Raw genomic sequence first — 22,676 nt, 5'->3', positions numbered from 1 at the left:
TAAGTATGGGCTGATTATCTATTTTGCTCTTTTCTGCAGGTTTTTTATGCTTCATCATTTTATCCTTTGGTTATCAACATCGCATTTCTGGTTATCAAGACTCTACAGTTGCTGAGCTGTGATCCCAGTTGCAGTCCCAACCCTAAGCTTCTGGAGCCACTGAAATGGAACTCTACCCCTCCCCCACCTGTTTCTATATACTGCTGCTCAGCTGCCAGAAAAAAGTAATTGACACATACAGTCATGGCAAAATGGTAAAAAGATATTATTTTGCACTATAGTAATAAAGTAGAAACACTATGCAATTACAGAAACTCTTAGTACCAGAAGTTAAATAAATAAGTTAATAACTTATGTTAAAGTAACTGTTATAAACATTATTTTAAATTATCAAAAACGGAGTTAATAAACGGATACATATTTACTTTAAACCTTTGGTAAATACATTAAGTTGAAACTATACTGTTAAAATTACAGTTATCATATTGAGATAATGTCAACCTGCCCATGCTTGATGATCATCTACAAAATATATTCTTTGGTATTTGTAAATGTTATTTCTGCTCTGCACGAGAAGCTTGACACTAAAAGAGCAAAAGATTCTCTTATTTTCATAACTTTATGCTTGAGCATGTTGGAGGAAAGCACCACTGTATGGTTTTTCTCCTGTTTGGTTTGGTTCACACTCTTTGGGTTTGGGTTAGCAGTCTACCAATGGACATTTCCTGTCCCCATCTGTCTGGAATGCTTGATAGAACGACAGACAACTGCACAGACTGAAATACAGACAGACAAACAGACATACAGGGAGTCAGACAGTCCAAGCCACCGGTCCAAACAGAGTTGCAGAACAATCCAGTCGCTCCTGCAGGATGATTCTTTTTTTTCCCTTTAAAGTTGATTGGCCAATCCCGCTGGAACTCCACATTCATCCCTGTTTTTTGTTTTTTTAAAGATCTTTTTTTTTTTCCAGGCTGTGGACAGCTGCAGACAACACTGCCAGTAGGCTGATTAAACCTCCACTTGGGGACCCATCATTAAAACCAACCAATCAGATTAGAGATAAGGATGGCAAATGATAGATTGATACACAGTAGGGAGGTGAGGGGTTATAGTAAAGCTAAAGACCTGTGTGTGTGTTTGTGAGTATGTCTGTGTGTGTGTGTGTATATGGGTGTGAGTAACGTCTTTTTGCAGTATTTTACACAAAAATATGTTGCTGAAACAAACATTGTAAAGCAGGTCAAACAAGAAGTCTTTGGTTTGTTTTTCATCTTTGGATACTATAAATATCAATATAGTACAGGTTTAAGGGCAAAACGTAGCTTCAAGGTCTTTAAGTTTTCTTTGTTTCTCTGAATTTTTTAAAGCTTTTCCACCGAGGTTGAGTCAGTCCATGAGTTGTTCAGGTCAGTACAACTTCAGGCTTTGGTGCAGGCGTTGTGCCCCGAGTTGACTGCATGACCGGAGCCATCATCCAACCACTTGTCCAGACTCCGGCGCCTAGCGTTCATGAAGAAGTTACTGACCGTGGCCAGCTCGAGGCCCAGCTGCTGTGCAATGGTGAGCTGCAGCTCTTTGGATGGACGCTTGTTCTCCTTGAAGATGGCATGGAGCGTCCGCCGCTGCACGTCTGTGAACACTAGCCGGGGCTTCTTGGTCACGTTCCCTCGCTCACTTCTGCCATGATCTTGCTCTTTGCGCTTGCAAGCTGAGAGGGAAGACAGAGAAAGGCAGTGAGATAACCTCATTTAATGGAAAAAAAGGAATCAGGTCAGGTTGCAGTGAGAGAAATAGACAATGCACGCCTAGAAGACAACAGGCTCCGCTTCAATCACTTAGATGTAATAATTAAAGCCAATTGCAGCTGATTGAAAGTGGATTTCCATCAATGTCATTATGGCGCTTTTACTGTTTTAAATGTGTTACAACTATTTTCTTTCCCAACTGGTTCCCAACAAGTTGTTATTAATAGGGTTAGCTGACTCTATTAACATGTGGATTAACACCACTTCAGTGTCTGATAAACAGAAAGGACTCTTCATTTGATCAGATGTTATACACTCAATGTTTTAGCACATATGCGGCCATCCTCCCCCTAAAAAATCAAAGGTTGCCTGAAAGAATTGCAATACTCATGGGTCTCTGAAAGACCACACATGCTGACAAGCTGATCTTTATGCCTCTGACGGCTCTCTTTGACATTTAACAACCAAAAGGAATCCCGCAGCAGTCTGAACGTTGGAAGCTGTGCTACTTGTTTTTTTGCTTTACCTTTTTTGTTTTCTTTTACTAACACAGCAATTATTGGCAGAAATAGGAAATCACTGTGGGATTTGTCAGTTTTTTACGTTTTTCTTGGAGCAATGTAGACAGTAGGACCTGGTCTACTCACTGATGAGATAAACAGTTACTGAATACCAAGTAAGATTAACAACATTTACCTAAATATATCTAGGTATATGTTGTTCTTTGTTTCTTAGGATAAGATAACTTTAACAGAAGAAGGCAATAACCAAATCAGTATTCAATATGTGCTGAAAAATGCTCTTGTAATTCTCCTTCTAAAAATATAATTCTTTCACTTTGTCGATTAAAGTATTTAGGATTTACCTGTTCTGTTTTATATACTGTAAGCCTAGATAAAAAAAGGTAATATTTGAAATGTTTAGCTATGTTTTATTAAATAAATTAAAGCCCAAACTTCTGGTATCCAGAATGTCCTAAAACCCAAAATTCTATTATATGCTATCATAGAGAGCTCCCCAGCTTCAGGGATACAATTTTTTTGGTAATGCTGGCAAAAAGTTTTTTTAATTTTTTTTTTTTTGCCAAAGGCAACTTGGAACTAAGTTTTACAATGCATTGTGGGAAGATTACGTAAAGCTAGAAACAAACAAGCATACAAATGTACTAAACCACAAGTTTTATGACAGTTAAAAAGATTCACTGAGGATATTTAGTTTGCTATATCCCAGACTATAGAAACATGGGTTGCTGTTTTATCTGCTGGACTTGCCTGCTGGTGTAGAGTTCAACTGCCTCATTGAGTTTCTTTCATAGATTAAGCCAAAATATGAGCTACTATTGACAGATTTTTTCCCCTTTTACCTCACCAAGAGCGTACTCATATATCAGTGCTTCTGAATTAATTTTTGGATGTAGGCACTGTCTTCTAACCCCCCTGTGAGTCATGGTAAAGGACGGATACCATTGAGCTTGGTTCTACAGCAACCTTGGTTCCTCACCAAAGCTGCCTCATTTCATGCTTAGTATGAGACTTTGTTGCAAAATCAGTGGCACAATGCAAGCAACTATCTACTGTCACCACATGGTCATCCAGGAGGAATGAATACTTAAATTAATCTGCTGGGTTTCCTGAGATAGAAAACTTTTTTTAAAATCAATTTGTTTGTATGATTGGATTGAATGAACTCTACCTTCAGACAGCAGGTGTTGTGAATTGATGCTATCTAAATAAACCGGTTTGATTTGCTGTCTGCCTTACTGTCTAAGCTTGATTTAAGCTTACCAACATTTGGTAAAATTCTTATTAAAAAACGTTTTGTTAACAAAAAATGTGCTTATTGTTTATCAGTGGATTATCAACTCTATGGCTTGACCAAGACACACATTTTTAATGAGCTGCTCTAAGAAACTCCACACAATTAGGTTATATTGTGCAGACAGCAGGCGTCTGAGCCACGGGAAAGAGGGGCGCTGTCCAGGGTGCTGAAAGTAAAAGACACCGCAGCTTGACAGAAGCATTCGATCTAAGCCCCAAAAGGAAGATTTATTTACGTTCTCTTTATCCTCTAATAAAGCAAATGTATAAGGTTCAGGTACTTATTAGCGGTTTTTTTCTTCTTTTTTTTAAACATATTTTTTGTGCAATCAAGTCCAGCACTGTCAGGCAAACTAAAGCGCACCAATAGATTGAGACCAACAGGGGGCAGACGCAGCCTGTTAAAAGGACAGAGGGAAAGTCAACGTACATTCACTGGGGGATAATTAATGAATGGCAAAGCTCTTATCACAAAACATTATTTAACGCGGCACTAATCAATAAAACGACTGGTTTAAGAGGCTTGTTAGTAAAAATTGGCAGGACAACAACTGAGTAAGCGATTTAAACGCAAAGAAATCGGCTCCACTGCGTAAAAAAGTGTTAAGTTATAGCAGATTTTTGCCTGAAACTTCGTGTATTAATGCTTGATTTTTTATATGATATTTGTTTTGCTGTATTCCTCTCAAATTAAGCTTAAAATAAGTTCATTTTGTAATATTTCGCTTTTCCTTTGGCATTTTCAAGGCGTGCATGTGCAATACAGTGGCCCATACTGGCATGACCATAAAGAGAGGTATAATGGCGTGCATGAGTAGCCCGCTGTCTCCAGTGCTGCTAAATATTAACAGAGGGCTGGAGCCCCTTGTGCTAAGGGTTGCTATAAATCAGCAGGAGTGAAGGCCACTCAGACAGCAGCAGGAGCCACCACAGAGCGGCCACGGCCACGGTGCAAGGAGGAGGCCAGGCCGAGACACAGAGACAGACAGAGGCAGCTTTCCCAGGACACTGGAGGACCTAACAACCGCCTCATTATCAGCTTAATCACACAAGGACAGGCTCAAACAGTACCACTGCTGCTCCCGGCTAATCATTACAAATACGCAGATAACTCCACACACTGAAAACACACACTGGGCCTTCGTCATAGTCAACAAACAGACTGGTGTGTAAAAACATGCGGCAAGTGTACTAAATGATCTGCTTTCATTCCAACTGAAATTAATCAGTTCTAAATACAGCAGGGAATGGTCTATTCTATTCTGTTCTATTCTATTCTATTCTATTCTATTCTATTCTATTCTATTCTATTCTATTCTATTCTATTCTATTCTATTCTATTCTATTCTATTCTATTCTATTCTATTCTTGTAATTGACTGTGTCATTCCATATGAGTGATTGCGTGGGAAAACCAGAAGCGGCCCGAGATGAATTTCAGCAGCCTAAAATCAATAAGTATATCTCATCTACTTCAACATATGATCAGATTCTCCCAGCAACGGCCGGATCAATAGCATGAGCCAGGGTCTGTTATTCTAAAGTGATGTTTTCTATGTATTATTTGGAGCATTTTAATAATGGACATTTTCTTAAATACATGCACTGCATTATTTTTAATGCCTTAAGCATTATGATTACATGTTATTGAGTTTTAATCAAATTAACACTTGTCAGAGGAAAACAACAAGGCTCAAAGAAATAAAGAATTTATGCTTCTGGTTTTCCTTTAATAATACATAATAACCCAGACTTCGAAAGAAACGCTTATTTCATAATCGATTGTGGTTAATCCAATTACAAACTCAGCATTCAGATTATAAGACGTGCCTTAATGAGATATAGTTTTGGAAAATGTATTATAAGGATAATAGTAGCCTTATAATAACATGAAATTTTATTTTTTCATGGAGAAATTAGTTTAAAAATTCTGTTTTCAAAATGCAAAAACTGTAGAAACAGCAGCAGAACCAGATGGGAAAAACTGAAAAACAATCAATTACACTCGCTTGCAAAGGCGCTCACGCATGCATGCACGCACAAAAATCCACATATATATATATATATATATATATATATATATATATATATATATATATACATATATGAAGCTAAACACGTTATAAAAGTTTATAGCTGTTTCATTTCCATTTTTACAAATTATTATATGATTTCACAGGAAAATAGTCTGTGATCTGATTTATACTTTTTTGGTCTGACTCTCAGATCATGTAATTGACTCTAAGTACCTGTACCCGAGGATACATTGAATGCACAGCTCCTCTAGTTAATCACACTAACTTGAATTATCATTTTTTTCACACCGCTGTGCTGTTTGAACCCGACTGGGATTGTATGCCAATACTCTTTTTTCCCCCGTGCCTTAAAAGGCTTTAGTCTATTTCTTGAAATCAGGGCCAAAGCAATCTTCACCTGTTCAATTATGCATGAAAGCAACTCCAGTTGACATGTAAATCTAGAAAATCACCCATTAGTAAATAAACAAGCACACACGTTCCATCTGTGTTGGTTTGCAAGCAGTAGGCTAGGCCAGCAACGAAAAATAACATAAACAAACAAACAAAAAAAGCAAAAACCCGAATAACAAATAAGTTAATAAAAAAGCAAATTATTTATAACTTAAAAAAACCTGATCAGCAGACTCAACACCAAAATAAACACGTCCTTATAACGATTTCTGGAAATAGGATCAGTTTATCAACTGTGTGCTGTGATCGATATTTTGGAGGTAAAATAACAAGAGCACTTGTTTCACACAAGCCTAGAATTAGTCCTTAAAAAGATGACGAGGCAATGCTCTTCTATAGTCTAATTATATAACATTTCGCTTTGTCAGCATGAATAATAATATTTAAAATAATCTTGAAATGTGTTAGCTTTACACTCATTTCTCCAGGTGATGTTGGTGGTTTGATCATTAAATGAGGAACAGTCAGCTTGGTTGGGATGTTTGAATGATGACCCCATGTGTGGATTAATATGAAGAGTTTTACATGAAAAACAAGATGAATGTTACCTCATCAAGATCTTTGCAAATGAAACAACCCTCTGTAACATGTTAGTTTTCTCATTTTGAGGATGCAATAATGAAAGAAAATAAGAACAGAATAAAAACTAAAAATAAAAAGAGGAGCTTTACCGAGGCTTCGCTCACCTGCGAGCCTGAGTGCACTCATGCGCTGGAACTCAGGCTCCTGCAGCCACTTCCACATGCGACGGAAGGTCTCTCTGCCGGACTTGAGCTTTGACCAGGGTTTGGGGTTCCTCAGCAAGTCGGACAGGGTCCCCTGAGACCTGCACAGGACCCGCTGAGCAAAGATGGCTTGAGGGATGCTGTAACGCTTCAGCTCCGTGGTGATCCTCTGCGCTACTTCTTTGGTATTCACCTCCTCCATCTGGCCGCCAGAAACACCACCACCGCCTCCTCCACCCCCAGCGCCGCCCCCTTGGTGCCCAGGCCCGGAGGCCTGCTCCCGGCTGTTACCCAGCCCCTGGCCGTGGCCCTGCGCGCTAAGGTGGGCGTGCGGGTGGTGATGCAGGCCGTTGATTTGCACCATGCCTGCGGAGGAGCTCATGTGCTGCTCGGCGTGTCTGCTGAGCATGGCCGGATGGTGAGCCTCGAACCCATTAGGTGTGAGCATCTTCTCCCCGGGCATGGCAGCGCCTGGATGTGCGTAGGGAGGGATGCCGGCTTGAGACGTGTGTATGCTGGCCAGCCCGGAGCCAGAGAGCGGGGAGAGGCTCTGGCCCATGCAGGGATCTTTGTGATGATACGCAGGATACAGACTGTTCATAGGCGCCAAACTCCGGTCCTCTCGCATCAACGTGAAGCTGCCGCTGACATTCCCGGGGATCCTCTGGTGGGGGTGTGTATGCGGATGGTGGGGATGGTGGTGGTGGTGATGGGGAGGAAATTTGTCAGACACGGTGGAGATGGGGGGTAACGGTTGTAGAGGGGTCAGGGTGGTGTAGGTGGTGCTCGCGCTCATGCCGTGGGGGGCTTCGCACATGCTGATGGCTGGATGCAGGTGTCCCGGGTGGCCTGGGTGATAGTCTCCGCTGTCCAGGAGGGTCGCCATGCCCATGGCGCGGTGGCTCAAGCCCCGCGGGCTCGGACGGGAGTGCGGACTGTGGCCGCTCAGCAGCTCTCCATGCCCGGCGACAGACTCATGGCTCACTCCATGCAGGTCGCCTATATTTTCCATCGACAGCTGCGCGTTCATGATCCGGGCAGCGCTGTTGACAAACCATCTATCTGACCTACTGCTCTTAGCTGATGTCCAGAAATCCACACGTCCAATAAAGTTCAATTTTCTTTTGTTGCTGTTTGTGTCCTCCTCGCATCAGCCTCGTCTGCTATCACCTCTTCTTAGTAACAATATTGGATTAATCTCCTACCTTTCTTTTTGAGACGCTTTTTTTCCACCCAGGAATGAAACTTCTCTTTAAAATCCGTTCTTTTTCTTCTTATCTGTTTTTTTCTTTTCTTTTAAAAACCATAGATTTGCTTCTCTTTGTATTTCAAGCCCCCCCGTCGCCAACCAGCTGTCCCTGCGCTCCGGTCGGGTGCCGCGCCATCTCTTTAGCGGTGTGTGTCCAGTCTCTGCTCCACCGCAGCACAGATCTCACCGTCTGCACATGCGCAATGTGCGCATTGGTCTCCTCCCATGCTCTTTCTCTCTCTACCCCCTCTATCTCTCTCGCACAAAAACACACACACCTCCTCATTGCTTTGACGTTGCTTTCCTTATTAAGGAAGGGAAGAATCAAGTATTGTGCATGAATGGCAAATCCTTTTAACATTTAATAGACTAATGGGAAGGATTTTTGAAAGATCTCCTTTAATAAAATGTTCCTAGCCATAAGAATGACATTCAGATATTCCTGGGACGACGCACTAATGAATCCACCTTAGTTCTGCAGCTCATTAAAAGGATACTATATCTGTTGGACTGATCAAAATATGAATGATGGACATACCTCTTGCAGGTTAACATATGATTATTCAAAGTTCTATAATATTACAATGAGTTATTCCTACACTGCAAAAATCTTGAAAGTAGAACAAAAATCTTAAATTAAGGGTATTTACCCTTAATTTCAGTAGGTAAATAAGATAATTTGCCAATGGGATGAGCATTTTTACTTATAAAATCATATAATTAGATAATATGCATTTGAAATAAGACAAGGCAGTTGTTTTTTCTTATTTTAAATGTAAATTGTCTTATTCTAACAGCAAAGTGTCTCACTTTCCTCCTCAATTCAAGAACAAATGCACTTATTTTAAGTAAAAATGATTCATTTAGATTTTATTTTTTGCAGTGAAGTAATAATTTATCCAACATTAGAAATAATGATTGTATTGATTCTATGTCAGATCTACAATAAAATTATATATATATCTTATTCTCAAACCACATTTCAGCAATCTGAGACATTAGTCTTGGTGGACAGTGGACAGCTCTTCAGTCCACCACAGGACAAAACAAAGACATACATGCCAAAAATCTCACACACACCAAACTCACACAGAACAGTCAACTCAAAATGATTTTTTGGGGGGACTGTAGTAGGAAGTAAGGGTACCCAGAGAATGCACACAAACACAGAGAGAACCTGCAAACTCCAGACAGAAAGAACTTGCAGGGGCATAAACTCAGGCCTCAGCGCTCAAAACTGCTAAAATGGGACACTTTTTATTGATCTGGATATCTACTGGTAATAATGGGGACACTTAAACAGTATCTGAAATAAGAGTTGATCTGAATTCTTTTTTATTTGTTGTCAATATCCATTCTGCATAAAACACTGTATCTGTCCAAGACTGCAGTGGCAAAAACCCTGTGACAGCCTGGCATTCTGTGCAGGGTGTACTCCACCTTTCTGCCAATGAAACCCTGCCAAGATACAGACAGTGACTGCATGGATACAGCTACGAACAAAATATGCACAATTAATACAAAATGTGCCTCGCTTTGTTTGAGATATAAATTCATCTTTATTGTTGACTGCAGATAAAAATGTTCAGTTTTAAAACCTTAATGGGTATCCGTCATGGTTTAAACCTGAGGTGTAAGAGCTAAAATGGAGTATTTCAACCTTTTGATTAGCCTAAACTGTATTACCTCATTTATGGTTCAAAATATAAAATCTTTACACTTTTAACTCATGACTGGATAATTAAATAGATGTCCTTTTAAATGAAATTTGGTATTTCTGACTCGTTTTGCGCATTTGTGAAAGAAAAAATCAATAAAAAAAAAAACAAGAGAGGGAAACTCTTTCAGTTTCTTTTTTTTTCTTCTTAACATTAAGTAAACTTTTACATAAAAATAAATCCTCCATCATGTTGTCTCCTGAGCTGAATTCAGTACACTGTCCCAGTAATCAAATATGGGCATGATTTTTGATTATATCTTAAAATTAGTATGCCATTCTTCTTATCCGGCCTTTTCTTTTTACTGCAGGGCTCTGTTATGTAAACATAAACTGTGCTAATTGAGTGGAGGTGTCTACTTTTTAATTTTCAGGTGTTATTCCAAAAAGCCAAGCATTACGTCCATAAGAGTTCATAAAACGTCAGTCCTCCTTAAATCATTAACCGCGCATAGAGCAAACTTCCGGGGTCATTTGGAGTTGATTGTTAACTAGTTCAGCCCTAAATAATAAAGAATTACAATCGAATGAGCTATGCTTAAAATTTCCCTTCCAGAGGCTTCATATCAAAAGGTTGATAAGGAGAAGGAGGCGCGGCCATGCAGCCAACTTTTATGTGTGAATACATGTGCATCCATTCTTTCATCAGAGGCGAAGTTCAGCTGGAACACCCCCACCTACCCACCCACACCCACACGCACCAATGCCAAATATATGTGGCGGTTTAACCAAACAGAGAAGACCGTGGTACCTTCTCTTTTGATACAAAAAGATGAGCAGATGTGTCTATTGTTCAACCATTAGGCTTAACGAACCAAGCTCAGCATGATGGGTGCGCATGAGTGTGTGTCCAATTTGGAAGCCCAGTGCATTTAATCCGCTGTGTTTGAGGGAATCATTTGCTCTCTATAAGCATCCAGTTCTTATAGACATTCAAATCAAATAAATTTAATAATACATTTTTAATAACAATTAATCCTGCTGGATTCAAATCCACGTTCATAAAGACATTCCCGCCTATTTATTGTGTTTTTTACAGGACGGAAATGACATGCTTACTGATACACGCATGTCAAAGTTTTCCAGTCATGATAAGAGCCCGGCCCCTGCCTATAGCTGCATGTCAGGGGCCTCGTTTAGCCTGATAGAGCGGTAGAGCGCAGGGCGTCCTCAGCCGAGGTGACAGCTTGCAGCGGGTCAGTGTCCTTCTGGACCCCCTGCTGAATGAGGGACATGTCAAAGGTGACGCTTCAAGACTCCCAAAGCCAACATCTGCGGGGAGACAGATTAACCTTTCAGACTTTTCCCTGTTTTAGGACCTGCTAGGGGCCCCACATCTGTCGGCCCCACCCCCGCAAAATATACACTCGGTTGAACGACTTAAATAAAAGAAAATACAAAGAAATAAAGAAAAGAGAAACAGAGAGAGAGAGAGAAGTTAAACTGTCTCTGATGTAAAGTCAATGTCAACGGCGTGTGTGTGACGTGTGTCGAGACAAAGGGACACTAATGCGTCCAAGTGTGACCACCCACGCGTGCAGAACAAGGGGACATAATGGAGTTTAGAGGCAGGTCTCAACAGGACAACAAAAACACAGCGGGTGTAATTATCTTAACACACCTCCCTTCTTCCCAATCAAAGCAACAACAATTTCTATTTCTAACAACGCGCTAATTGAAAAACATTTGCTTTGTGTTTTCATCAAACTTTTAGAGCAGGGGAGCTTTTGGAAAGTTTTAAAAGGGGTGCTGATTATCTCTTTGGCTGGCGCACTCAACAGAAACCCAATAGTGCAAGAATAACATGAGCTATAAGTAAATAATAAAGTTTATTTTTGTTTGTTTTAAATGGGGGTGGTGTGAAAATGAGAGAAAAAAATAAAATAAAAAGAGAAAAAATGCTTAAATGTTGTGATCCTGCTGCCTGCTTAAAAAATATGACAAAAATAAGCTTAACAGAAAAAGAAATTAAAAGAAGCACATGTGGGGATATGTGTGTGTTTGTAAGATAATCATATAAATCATATAAATAAAAGACAAGTAAAAGGATAATGCAGGGTTTTCCTCATTTCTTTACAATGAAAGCAATAAGTTTTTTTTTTTATTAAAATTGCTAATAGAATTAATGTGACAGGGATGCCCTCATTGAATACACTTTCCTAAAAGATCAGAGCAGTTTTTTTTGTCCTCCGTCCCTCCTGTATCAACCAACGCGGCCCGAGTAAAGTGTGGGACAAGGTGCAGGAGATGGAAAAGGCTAAGCTTTGGCCTCTTGGCAACAAACCTCATCTACACATTCTTATTTGGATCGATCGGCTGCTGCCACGTCTGCTCGGCCTGCAGCTCGTGTTTTGTGTGTGTTGCGCTTCCATTGTGCCTTTACGTGCCCGTGACATTTGATTTACGCAAAATATAAGGAACAGTTTCTAAAAGCACATCTGAAAAAAGGACGCTTTTTGTCTAAATTATTGAAAAAATCATACGAAAGCAGTAGCCAACAGGTAGACAGTATCCTATTATGTGCAAATCCATACACAAGGTGCATAAACAAGCTTTGGTTTGTGGATTTATCTATTTATTTTTTATCCAAAAAGGCGTTAACGCACGAGAACATGAGGCACAGTGATAATTACTTACAGATTTTTAAACTGACGATTAATCATAGGCGCCTCTCTGATGAAGCCCGCAGCTTCATATCCGAGCAAGAAGCAATAATGCCTCCCTGAAAGGAAGGAGCGTGGATCAATATTTCAGCAGCTCTGTCTTGTATGCTCAAAATGACAATTACATCTTATCTAAGCAGCAGTTTGCGCTAAATGGCAGCTGATGAACTTTTATAAATGAGCCCACTTGAGTTTGAAAACGGAGGAAAATAAGGGCGCATACACAGGGAAAGTGAATTAACCTTTACAGAACACATCGCATTGCTCCAATGTTTTTTTTTATTTGTTTATTTTTTTTACCTGTAATTTAATTCAACGGATCCGCATTTTTATTCCAAAAATATAATATTGTACTTTTGACCACAAGTTAACTAGAAAATTATTTTTACAAAATTAAAAAGACTAAGAGGGAAAATATTAAATCAAAATATATAAAAAAAAATAAACATTTGAGATGGTTTTTTTTCTTCGATTCTTGAAATATGTGAATTGAAGCTTTGACGGCTGCCCTTTATGAGCTATATTTGAAATGTAAGGTATAGGCCTCAGAAACACAGCAACGCACCAATCAATACTGAATACAATTATCATTCCTAGAGGGGGTTCAGGCCAAGGCTCCACAATTTGTTCTAATAAACAGCCTTAAAATATCAATTGAAAAATATACTTTAATAATAATAATAAACAAATTAATTACCATTTTATACAAAGAGGATTTATTTATTACAAGGAATAAAAGTCTAGATAAAAATCCACGAACAAATGAACATATAATAAATAAATGAAAAAAATAAAATCGATTAAACGAGAGGACAGAAGACATGAACGAATAGAGATAATCTTTTAATACCCAATAACACCTTTAATCCTCTAAATTTATCTCCTTTTTTTATAGGACTTTATGGTCAAAGAAATTGTTCCCTGAAATATTGAGGCTACAGTAACAAATATCGGCCTCAAACTGGGTTTAAGATTCCTTATTAATTAAGGAATTTGCTTTTTTATTTCCTCTCTCCTTAATTAGTAAAAATGCCATCATGGGTAAACACCTGCTGCCTTGCTCAGGGGTAACTCAACTGCCTTTTCTCTTGCGTTATTCCGCGTCACTTGTTCTGATTTGCGCGCTCATGTGAAATTAATAAGGCATCACTTTACACTAAAAGGCGTCCATATGCCGCGCAATTACTCCGTGTAACTTCTGTCAGACTCCAATTATGACAACTAAACTCTGTCAGCGATAGCCAACAGGCCCCACATGGGCGAATCGAGTCCAAACGCAAACAGACGGAGCAGCTTTAGGGGGACACATCCAGAGTTAGTGGAACAGGTGAGGTGCAGTCTGCAGGGGTGAATTTTCCCTGCTAAGTTTTAGATCCATTTATTTATTTTATTTATTATGTTATTATTTTAATGGCAGCAACATTAAAAAGACATGATGTAAAAACGAATATCAAAGATGATTAAAGATTTGTCATTACAATAATCATCAATACAATAATATTTGTTTATATAATACAAAATTCAACAATTTTTAAATTATAACTAATCTGAATGGGTAAAAAAACCCCTAAATGTTCGGATCAGAACTGAGCTGATCATGTTGGATTTTGCTCAAAAAGAGAAGGGAAAGGTTGATTTGCATTATGAGTGACATTATAATATATCTGAAAGTTGATTAAAATTATATACATTTTGGTTAAGTCAGGTATTACGTCACTAAACGTTTATATCTGTATGCAGCTTTAATTATTCTACTGACACTTAAAGCTAAAGTCAAAGTGGACAACAAAATAGACTCCTTTGGCACATCTTAGCTGCAGCTGCAAGAAAAAAAGGTCCCAATGCTGCTGCTTTGCTAATGTAGATTTAAATACAGATTTGAAAACATTATTTACCTAATGTTTTCTTTTTAACTAAAGTCATTATTTTTGTGCATTTCTCTATTTTTGCTGAGCCGGACCAAGGTATTCTCAAACTATGTTCCTAACCGGGTCCCCCAGGCCAGCAGGGGGCCACAGTGAGCTCTTGACGTAACACAGCTAATTATCATCTGAAAGCCTTGATATTACATTCATATTAATAAAAAAAAATATTTAACGTTAAAATGTACTCTAAACTGGTTTTAAAGATCCCATTTAAAATGCATCCTAGATATACATATTTTTTAATTTATTAACAATTATAAACATAGTTGTAATGAAAAAGAAAATAGTCACAGATTGGGGTTTATGTTTACAGTAAGAATTTAATGTCACTCTCATTCAGATCATTTCTGATGCATTTTCTATGCTGAAGTCACATCCTGAGACAAAATCCATGCATGAATGGAAATGTTCAGTGTCTCATAGTAAGCAAAATTATTTGGAGCTCATCTCCACCTCTACTGAGTATGCACCAAAAAGCTGCACCACAATATCAATTGAATAAAACGGAGAAATAATATTGCTTCCACATTTTAATGGCTGTTTTTGAATGAATAATTTTAAGTGATAATGAATGTCAAGCAGAGACATGCTGGAATGAATTTTCTACAACATGCAAACAATTATATGAGGATAATTAAAATCTCTCTATGAATGATGGTATGGTGGTTTTTGGGTGATGGTTTTCAATAGTGGTGTCCAAACCAATCCTTACTGTTACTTAAAAAAAAAATCTAGTAAAGAATTATTGGTCTTCTAGATGCTGATTTTAATTATGATTGGATATGAATAAAATATAGATATTAAAAATGTATACCCTTGTTCTATTTGTTAAATTCCAACAGTTTGATTTATCAGCATATAAATATATCTGTCATTTTATGAACTTATAAAAAGGATGCAATCAGTTACTCTTGCAGTAAAGCTGCCCAGTGCGCAAAATATATTCCCCATAATTCATCCTGCAATCGGTTCTGCAAATGATGATATTTGCATTGCGACATATTAATCTGTAGGCCTTTATCTCACCCTACAGGGTGGAGCTGCCTCCTCACAGATGTGATTACATGTTTCCCTTTCTTCACCCTTTTTTGACGCACCACTCCACTTTCCCCTGAATGTTTTAAGGCTCTCATTAGTTTTACTTAAACCCGTGCAGCCATTTAAACTAATCTCAAAACACAACGGGTGTCATTTTATTTTAAATGTGCAAACCTGGGTGAAAAAGCACCAAAGATCATGTAGAAAATGCGACAGTTTTAATATGACTAATAACAGGTTCGTGTAAATAGCACCAGACTCTCCAATAGTAACTCCAGTGGTGCAAATTGTTCAGTGCGCATTTTTTAGTGAAAACAATGTTCAGTGTTGTAAGTTATGTGCAGATGCCCCCGAACGGTGTGCGTAAGATTTGACCCCCACCCCCTCTTTTTTTTTCCACGTCTCCTCTCAACAGGGCGCCGCGGTTGAAATGTCTGCTTTTTTAATATAATCTTCTGCAAACACGCGCGCGCACACGCACTCACTGTATTCCCCGACTAAAGCGCAGGATCCTACTCCTGTCATGCGTCTTCATCATCCTCCCAGCGCGCGGTGCGCCAGCTGCGCTTTAACGCCACTTTTACACGATTCCAATAGGCTATATATGCAGGCAAAAAAAAAAGGTCAATTTTTTTCTTATAATGTGCGTTTTTGCCTTCTTTGTATATTTCCCCCGTCCCAAGCTTCCCCTCATCTCTCTCCTCCTCTTAGTCCTGCTGCGGCTTCCTTCCAGCTTCTCCCCCGGAGCTCTCGGCGTCCAGAATCTTGGCCGGGGTAAAGATCCCTGCAGGCGTCGCTTGCTTTTTTCCAAATCATCCGTCCCGCAATAACAGGATAAAGCGCGTTTTTTTCCTGCTCCGGAGCAGCGCTGCTCTCCGTGTCTTCCCGGTGCTGGCGCATTTGAATAGCCGAGCAGTGTTGATATGGATCCGTGCGCTCTGAAAGAGAATCAGTATGCAAATTGTTTCAGTATCAATCGAAAGGTTCGATCCGCCTGAGCGTCAGCCCCTTTGGCACGGGAAGCTTCAGAGCTGCATAAATGTTTATAATGGCCTGATATATTAGCGCGGGGAGAGTAGAGGGGATAAAAATGTGAGCCAAACCGGCTTCTGCAAAAATTATTTTGAACATTTCCATCATGGATTGGCCGCTCAGCCTCTTCTACACGCAAACATTACAACCTGTAATGTCATTTACAATTAAAATCCCCATAAACCAATAGGACATTAATCCAATTCTTATATATGTGATGTGGGATGTATTGCTCTTTACATTTCATTATTTTAAATTAAATTCAGACAAGTCACTGAAAACACAAAAAGTAAATAGAATAACATAAATAAAAGCCTGGGGGCATCAATCTGACTGCAAACAATAACAGCTGACTTCCTTGTTCTGTCTAAAATAGCAAAAGTATTCACACCCCTTCAATGATGAGTAATAGCTCTTTTTAAATCTTGCAGCAGATTTAAAAATGGATCAAGGTATAACCTTTGACTAGGCCATATCTGTTTTGATGTAAACCATTCTATCTTGGTTTGCCTATATGTTTTGCGTTGCTGTGTTGGAAGTTGCACCTCCACCCTAATATTATGCAGTTTGCATCCTCTAATAGGTTTTCAATAAGAATTTCAGTGTTTTAGCTCCAGCATGCTACTGTCACAAAAAGCGTCAATGTTCCTGCTGTACTGCAAAAGCAATCTAAAAATGAGCAAAAATGTCTTAAATTAAGAGTATTTACCATTCATTTTAATAGGTAAATAAGATAATTTGCCAACAGAAGGAGTATTTTTAGTCTTAAAATAAGATAATTAGATACTATGCACTTGAAATAAGACAATGCAATTGTGTTTTCTTATTTTAAATGTAAATTGTCTTGTTCCATTGGCAAAGTGTCTCAATTACCTCCTCAATTCAAGAAAAAATGCAAGAAAAAGGATTTGGATTTCAATATTTTGCAGTGTGGAGAGAAGCAATGCCAGCTGCTGCCAGACTGTTTCATTGTACATTCAGGATCATATTGTTATTTTCCTTTAAAAACAATTCTTTGCATGCAGATGAAGATGCAAAACATATTTATTTGGTCTCATCTGAGTGGCAAACTTTAAATATCACCTCTGATTGCCTTATTTTAAGAGTCTCTCACAGTGGAAAGATTTGGACAGATTCCTATTGAGAATTCTGTCTTGAGCTGTGGGTCTGTGCAGCTCCCTCAGAAATAGCAGATTCTTGGTATCTTCTCTGATTAACGCTCTGCTAGCCTAGCACAACACTTTAGTGGTCAGCTCTGCCCTCCTAAGATTACTCTTTTCTTTAGATCAGGATATCAGAGTAAAGGTTAGCAGCGTTTAGATTTTATTGTCTTTAGATTTTTATTTGAAAAACATTCACAAAAACTTTTATCCACTCTCATTTAAATGAAGAAAGTGATGCACTACTCTGTCTTGATCTGTCATATCAAATAGTTTCATGTATGCAGCACATGACCAAATGTGTAAAGGTCAAGAAGTGGGAAAACTGGATATACTTAAATAAGTCTAACAGGAACGCTGGAAATAAACATCTAGGTCAAGATGGGATGGCAGCAGAAAATGAGAAAGGTTTAAGGTGAAACATCTTAGGCAGAGGAGACTTTAGAGGAGCAGAATAGGTGAGACATCTTATAGGTGTAAAAAAAAAAATGAAAGTGGAGTGAAAAACAGAGACAAAAGTGGATCTGTTAGTTTAGGTAATCAGAAGCAGGAGAGGGAGGATGAAAGGAGAGAGAGGAAGGGCAGCAAGAGGTGAAATGAAAGGCTACGACCAGGGCAGGGTGGAGGAGTGTGTTCAGAGGGAGATAAAGCAAAGAGTCCGTTATCCATCTGTCCCAGGGTTAGAGTTTGGCCAGCTGAGAGGGTCAGGGGTGAGGGGTCAGCAAACTCGTGGCCTGGAGGCTTGGTGGTCACTTCAGAGGCAGATTCATATTGAAGGATAGGATTATTAGATAAATGTAAAAAAATGGATGCTTTCCAGCTGAGGTCCTTCAGCAATCTAACATCCATATTGTTTGGTGTAAACTCCATGCTAAAAACAATCATGTATGCGCAACGGTCTAATGGTTTGAAATTTAAGTAACTGTGATGTCATGAGAGTTTTTGATCTGCTATTCCTAATGACTATTAAATGTTTCCACACTGATGGAAGATTCATGCATTTATTGGCAGTTTACTTACTGTGGTTTACAGTCTTCTCATGTTGCCTTCTAAAGTTAAACATGTTTTAAAGACTGCTTTCCAAAATAGAATAAAGCTGTGGTGGTATATTTCTATAAAAATCACTATTAAATCGCATAAAATGTAAAGTTTAGTCCAGTAAAGTAATCCCTGTGGTACAACTATAGTAACCACTGACAGATATTTCCTTTCATATTTAGCTTAGTTTTTTTTAGAGAAACAGGGACATCGTACAATAGACATTAAACCTCAAGTGGAGAGATGCATTGTACCAGTTTATAGCTCAAATGCTAATTTAGACAAGTAAAATAGATAAAACATCATATATACATGGATAATGGCATTTAAATTACCAGATTATTATATATATTGATTGACTGATTGATTGATTGACATTATTGATCTCACAGTGGAGAAATATACTCATTATATCGGCTCAAATATTCAAAAGAGAAGAAGGTGCCAAAGGAAAAAAAAAGTAATAAATAAATATATATATATATATATATATATATATATATATATATATATATATATATATATATATATATATATATATATATATATATATATATATATATATATATATATATATATATATATATATATATATATATATATATATATGCATTAGGCCAGATGAAACCAGAACATTTTGATCAGAAAAAGAAGACAATATGTTGGCTCACTAAGCAATGTGTTGTTCTTGTTTAGTGTAGGCAGGTTCCTGCAAAGAAGCCAGACAGGTGTGCATGACTTTTATAAGGAATAAATATGTCCACTTGTAGATAAAATAGGAACTGTCATGAGGCTTGTTAAGCTATGTGTTGGAGGAGGAATTTAGGTTTGCATCCAGCCTTAATTATTTCAGATGTAGCAGTAATGCTAAAATAAAACCAAGCTTCTTCACCCTTAAGCAGTCACTGGCGATGAACAGCAAGGCTGTCACTGCTGGGATAAAGTGTCGCCTAAAGACATTTGTTCATCCACTATAGGTGGAGAGAACAGGAACAAAGCTCTGTCTGACTACGGCATTGTATACCTGACAAGAACTCTAGTGCAGAACTTTCTGCTCCAGCTGAGCCGTTTCTAACTTCACTAAACGCACACGCCCCACATTAACGACCAATAACATACCACATGTCTGAAACACAGAAGAAAATATGTTTACACACAATATACAATAAGAAGGAGCTCAGTCTTGGAGTTTCAGAAATACAATCGTGTCCTTTTTTTTTTTTTTTAAAGAGAATAAACTAGCTGTTCTTGAGGAGAATGTATTGGACTTTTATGAGGTGAAGCTGAGCTGAACTCATGTGAACTGAACTGATTTAAGAAATAAGAAATCTAGACACATGTTATATTGCTGTTAATAAGATGATCATTTTGCAGATGTCTTGTTCTTCCCGTTCCAACAGCTATGGTCAACGATATACCTCAGATGTTCCTGCCTATCTAGAAAATGTAAATCTTGGACCTTTTTTTTATCTCAGTGGAAATTGGAGTTGTAAGATGTTCCAGTTTTTAGAGGTCTGATTTGCTTTTTAATTGCCTAGTCATCCCCTTTGCCTTTAATGAAATGTTTATCAAACAAGTCAAGCATTAAACACAATTTATTTAGTTGTTTTAGAATTAAATCATTAGTGCACTCTCACAAACAACTACAGGTGCTTGGCTCCAGGTTCTTAGAGATTCACTTCCATACAGAAGTTCTTATCTTCAGCTACCACAGTATACATGTCAGATTAAATATTACTTCATACTTCAGAGATATTATCACGGTGTTATTTTATTGTATCTCTTATACTATATCCGTTGGTTGTGCTGTTCTTTTTACATCTCATTGCAGGTGATAAAGTTGATGTCTTATCATTGTATCCCTTTTATCTCCTCTTTCTTTCATCTTTTCTCATTTTTCTTGTTTTTCCTTTCCTGTTCTACTTTCTCATTGCAGTGTCCATATGATCTGAAATACTCCCTGCATGAATTATAATAAAGCTATTTACATGCGTAAATCAAGCGGAACACTATGGCGATAGCTGTACTGCTCCACTTGTGAAAGCAAAATCTGTTGGGCTCTTTTTGGCATCAAGACAGGACACTGAGAAAAAACAAAAACAAAATAAAATCTTCTGATCAGTTTCCATAAATCAAGTGGAGCAGTAAAACAGGGGTAAGTGTATATGTACTATTTTTATTCATACACACAAAATCAATTCTTACTAAATCTGGAAATGCAAATAATGTGATTAATTTGATTTTGTTTATTTATATTGCAAAAACCCAATTTTGCAGTTGTCCTCAAACTTACCAATGAAACGCAGGGCAACTGTGTTTGTTCAGAAGCTGTGTCAGAGCGGGCAGGGGAGGGGGGTCGGGGGGTTTGGGATTAGTAGGGAAAGTGGAAGGGATATGGACAATGATAGCTGCATCTAAAAGAGGATTACACAGGTTCTCCCGTGTCATCATGCACCTGTCATTATGGGATTACTGGCACTACTTCCACCTTCTCCGTTCGACACTTCAGAGCAAAGCCGTCAGAATACTTCTGCACTCTAACACGCACAAAGCTCCATCATGGAGGGTATGAGGGTGGTTTGGGGGATAGCATATACACCAGTCTACTAAAACCGAACATGAACGTATTGGGCTTTCAGCCGACAGTTTGATCCAAAGCTTTCATGTATTATAGGAGGGTTAGGATAAGGATTCTCCCATTAGGATTGTCTGGTTAATCTTCATAGGCAGAGAGACTAATGCTACACGCATGTAGCGAAGAAACACAGGGACAGATACATACGGATGATTCAGACACACTGAGCAATTAATGAAAGTGTGAATCTGTGGAGCAGTAAATGCTCACCACATACACCCACAAACACACACATACTCTCCCTCCATCTCTACAGCAGTGAATACTGATTTGGCACAGTCTCTCATGATATCTATTGTTCATTAGTCATTGTTATCCAGCTTTGATGTAGCTGTAATGGGCTTTAGATGTGTGAATCGGCTCCATAAAGACCCCTGTTTAGTAACAGCCACGGTTTAAATGCTCTTAATGTGCTACCGCAACGCAGGGAGGGGCCTGAAGCACTAAATCACAGAAACAGGGTTGGAGGTGTGGGAAAGAGCGATGGCATACGAGGCGGAAGCACAGGGGAGAGGAGGCTCAGGGACGAGGGAATGTCATTTGTGTGTGTGTGTGTGCATTCTGATGAGGCAGGAGAGACTGCAGACCTGTTTACACAGCACAGGTTCACACAGTGACACACATAGCCCCCCCTCCACACACACAGGAGTTGAGTTCTCCATCTAGTTAAGGTGCATGTGTCATGAGCTCAGTGATGGGGATTAAACTATCTGTGTGTGTGTTTGAGTGTTTGTGTGATCTGTCGCTTCACCGGTGGAGAAAGAACAAACAGAACAAGGCAGCCATCAGCCTCTCCATTGTATTCATCTGTTCACTAATCTTCAATGGTTAAATCATTATCCATCCACCACCTCTGCAAAGAGCCAGGTAAACACTACTGGGCTGTCACCAGGCGGCACCACGACTTAATATGTTACGAATGCAGCCATGAACCACTCCTGCAGTGTATAGAATTACCATTCATTGCAACGTGAAACAACCAAAAAACAAACGAGTATGTATACCTGCATACGGATGATCCAACTTTCAAAATTGGTTTACTTAACAAAAAATAATTATTTATTTTAAAATTAGAAATGTACCCTGCCTCTCGCGCATTGACTGCTGGAGATAGGCACCAGCACCCCTTGCGACCCCACTCGGGATGAGCGTGCTAGAAAATGGATGGAAACTAGAAATGTGAATATAAAATTACCAGATAAAGCTACATGAGCGAAAAAAAATTTAATTACTTTAGAGAAACATTTTATAAAGATAATGTTCCAAGATTTTTTGTATCATTCAGTTCGAAGAATAAATATCTTTAAAATTTAACTGAACAAAATGATATCCACCTTCTGCTGGCAGGTGTCCTGGCCTGAAGCAGCATGTATGCAGATGATTCACTGATGTTCAGTCTACATGGAGAAAAGACGGGAAGTCCATATTAATAAGTTATACT

At 38.6% G+C, this 22,676-nt stretch overlaps 1 protein-coding gene across 2 annotated transcripts; it reads right to left on the bottom strand.

The window, feature by feature from the left end:
* Positions 1–879: 879 nt before the first annotated feature.
* Positions 880–8,655, bottom strand: onecut1 (one cut homeobox 1). 2 transcript variants are annotated; one of them, XM_038301857.1, is made up of 2 exons: positions 6,740–8,655; positions 880–1,711 (listed from the first exon to the last, which is right to left on the bottom strand). In XM_038301857.1, the coding sequence occupies exons 1-2, from the start codon at positions 7,806–7,808 to the stop codon at positions 1,422–1,424; spliced, it is 1,359 nt and encodes a 452-aa protein (XP_038157785.1). In that variant the 5' UTR covers positions 7,809–8,655; the 3' UTR covers positions 880–1,421. The 2 variants fall into 2 exon arrangements, with proteins under 2 accessions (XP_038157785.1, XP_038157778.1); XM_038301850.1 differs by having other exon boundaries at positions 6,725–8,654.
* Positions 8,656–22,676: the final 14,021 nt, after the last annotated feature.

Source organism: Cyprinodon tularosa, unplaced genomic scaffold (assembly GCF_016077235.1).
Source record: "Cyprinodon tularosa strain WSP-4 unplaced genomic scaffold, ASM1607723v1 ctg1129, whole genome shotgun sequence".
NCBI lineage: Eukaryota > Metazoa > Chordata > Actinopteri > Cyprinodontiformes > Cyprinodontidae > Cyprinodon > Cyprinodon tularosa.
The sequence above is the reverse complement of the archived record's forward strand: the minus strand, read 5'-3'. Positions and strand labels throughout refer to the sequence as shown.

Coding starts and splice junctions, on each gene's coding strand:
- onecut1 (XM_038301850.1), bottom strand. CDS start 7,808: ATGAACGCGCAGCTGTCGATGGAAAATATAGGCGACCTGCATGGAGTG. Junction 1,712..6,724: donor CGCAGGTGAGCGAAGCCTCG/GTAAAGCTCCTC, acceptor CTTCCCTCTCAG/CTTGCAAGCGCAAAGAGCAA.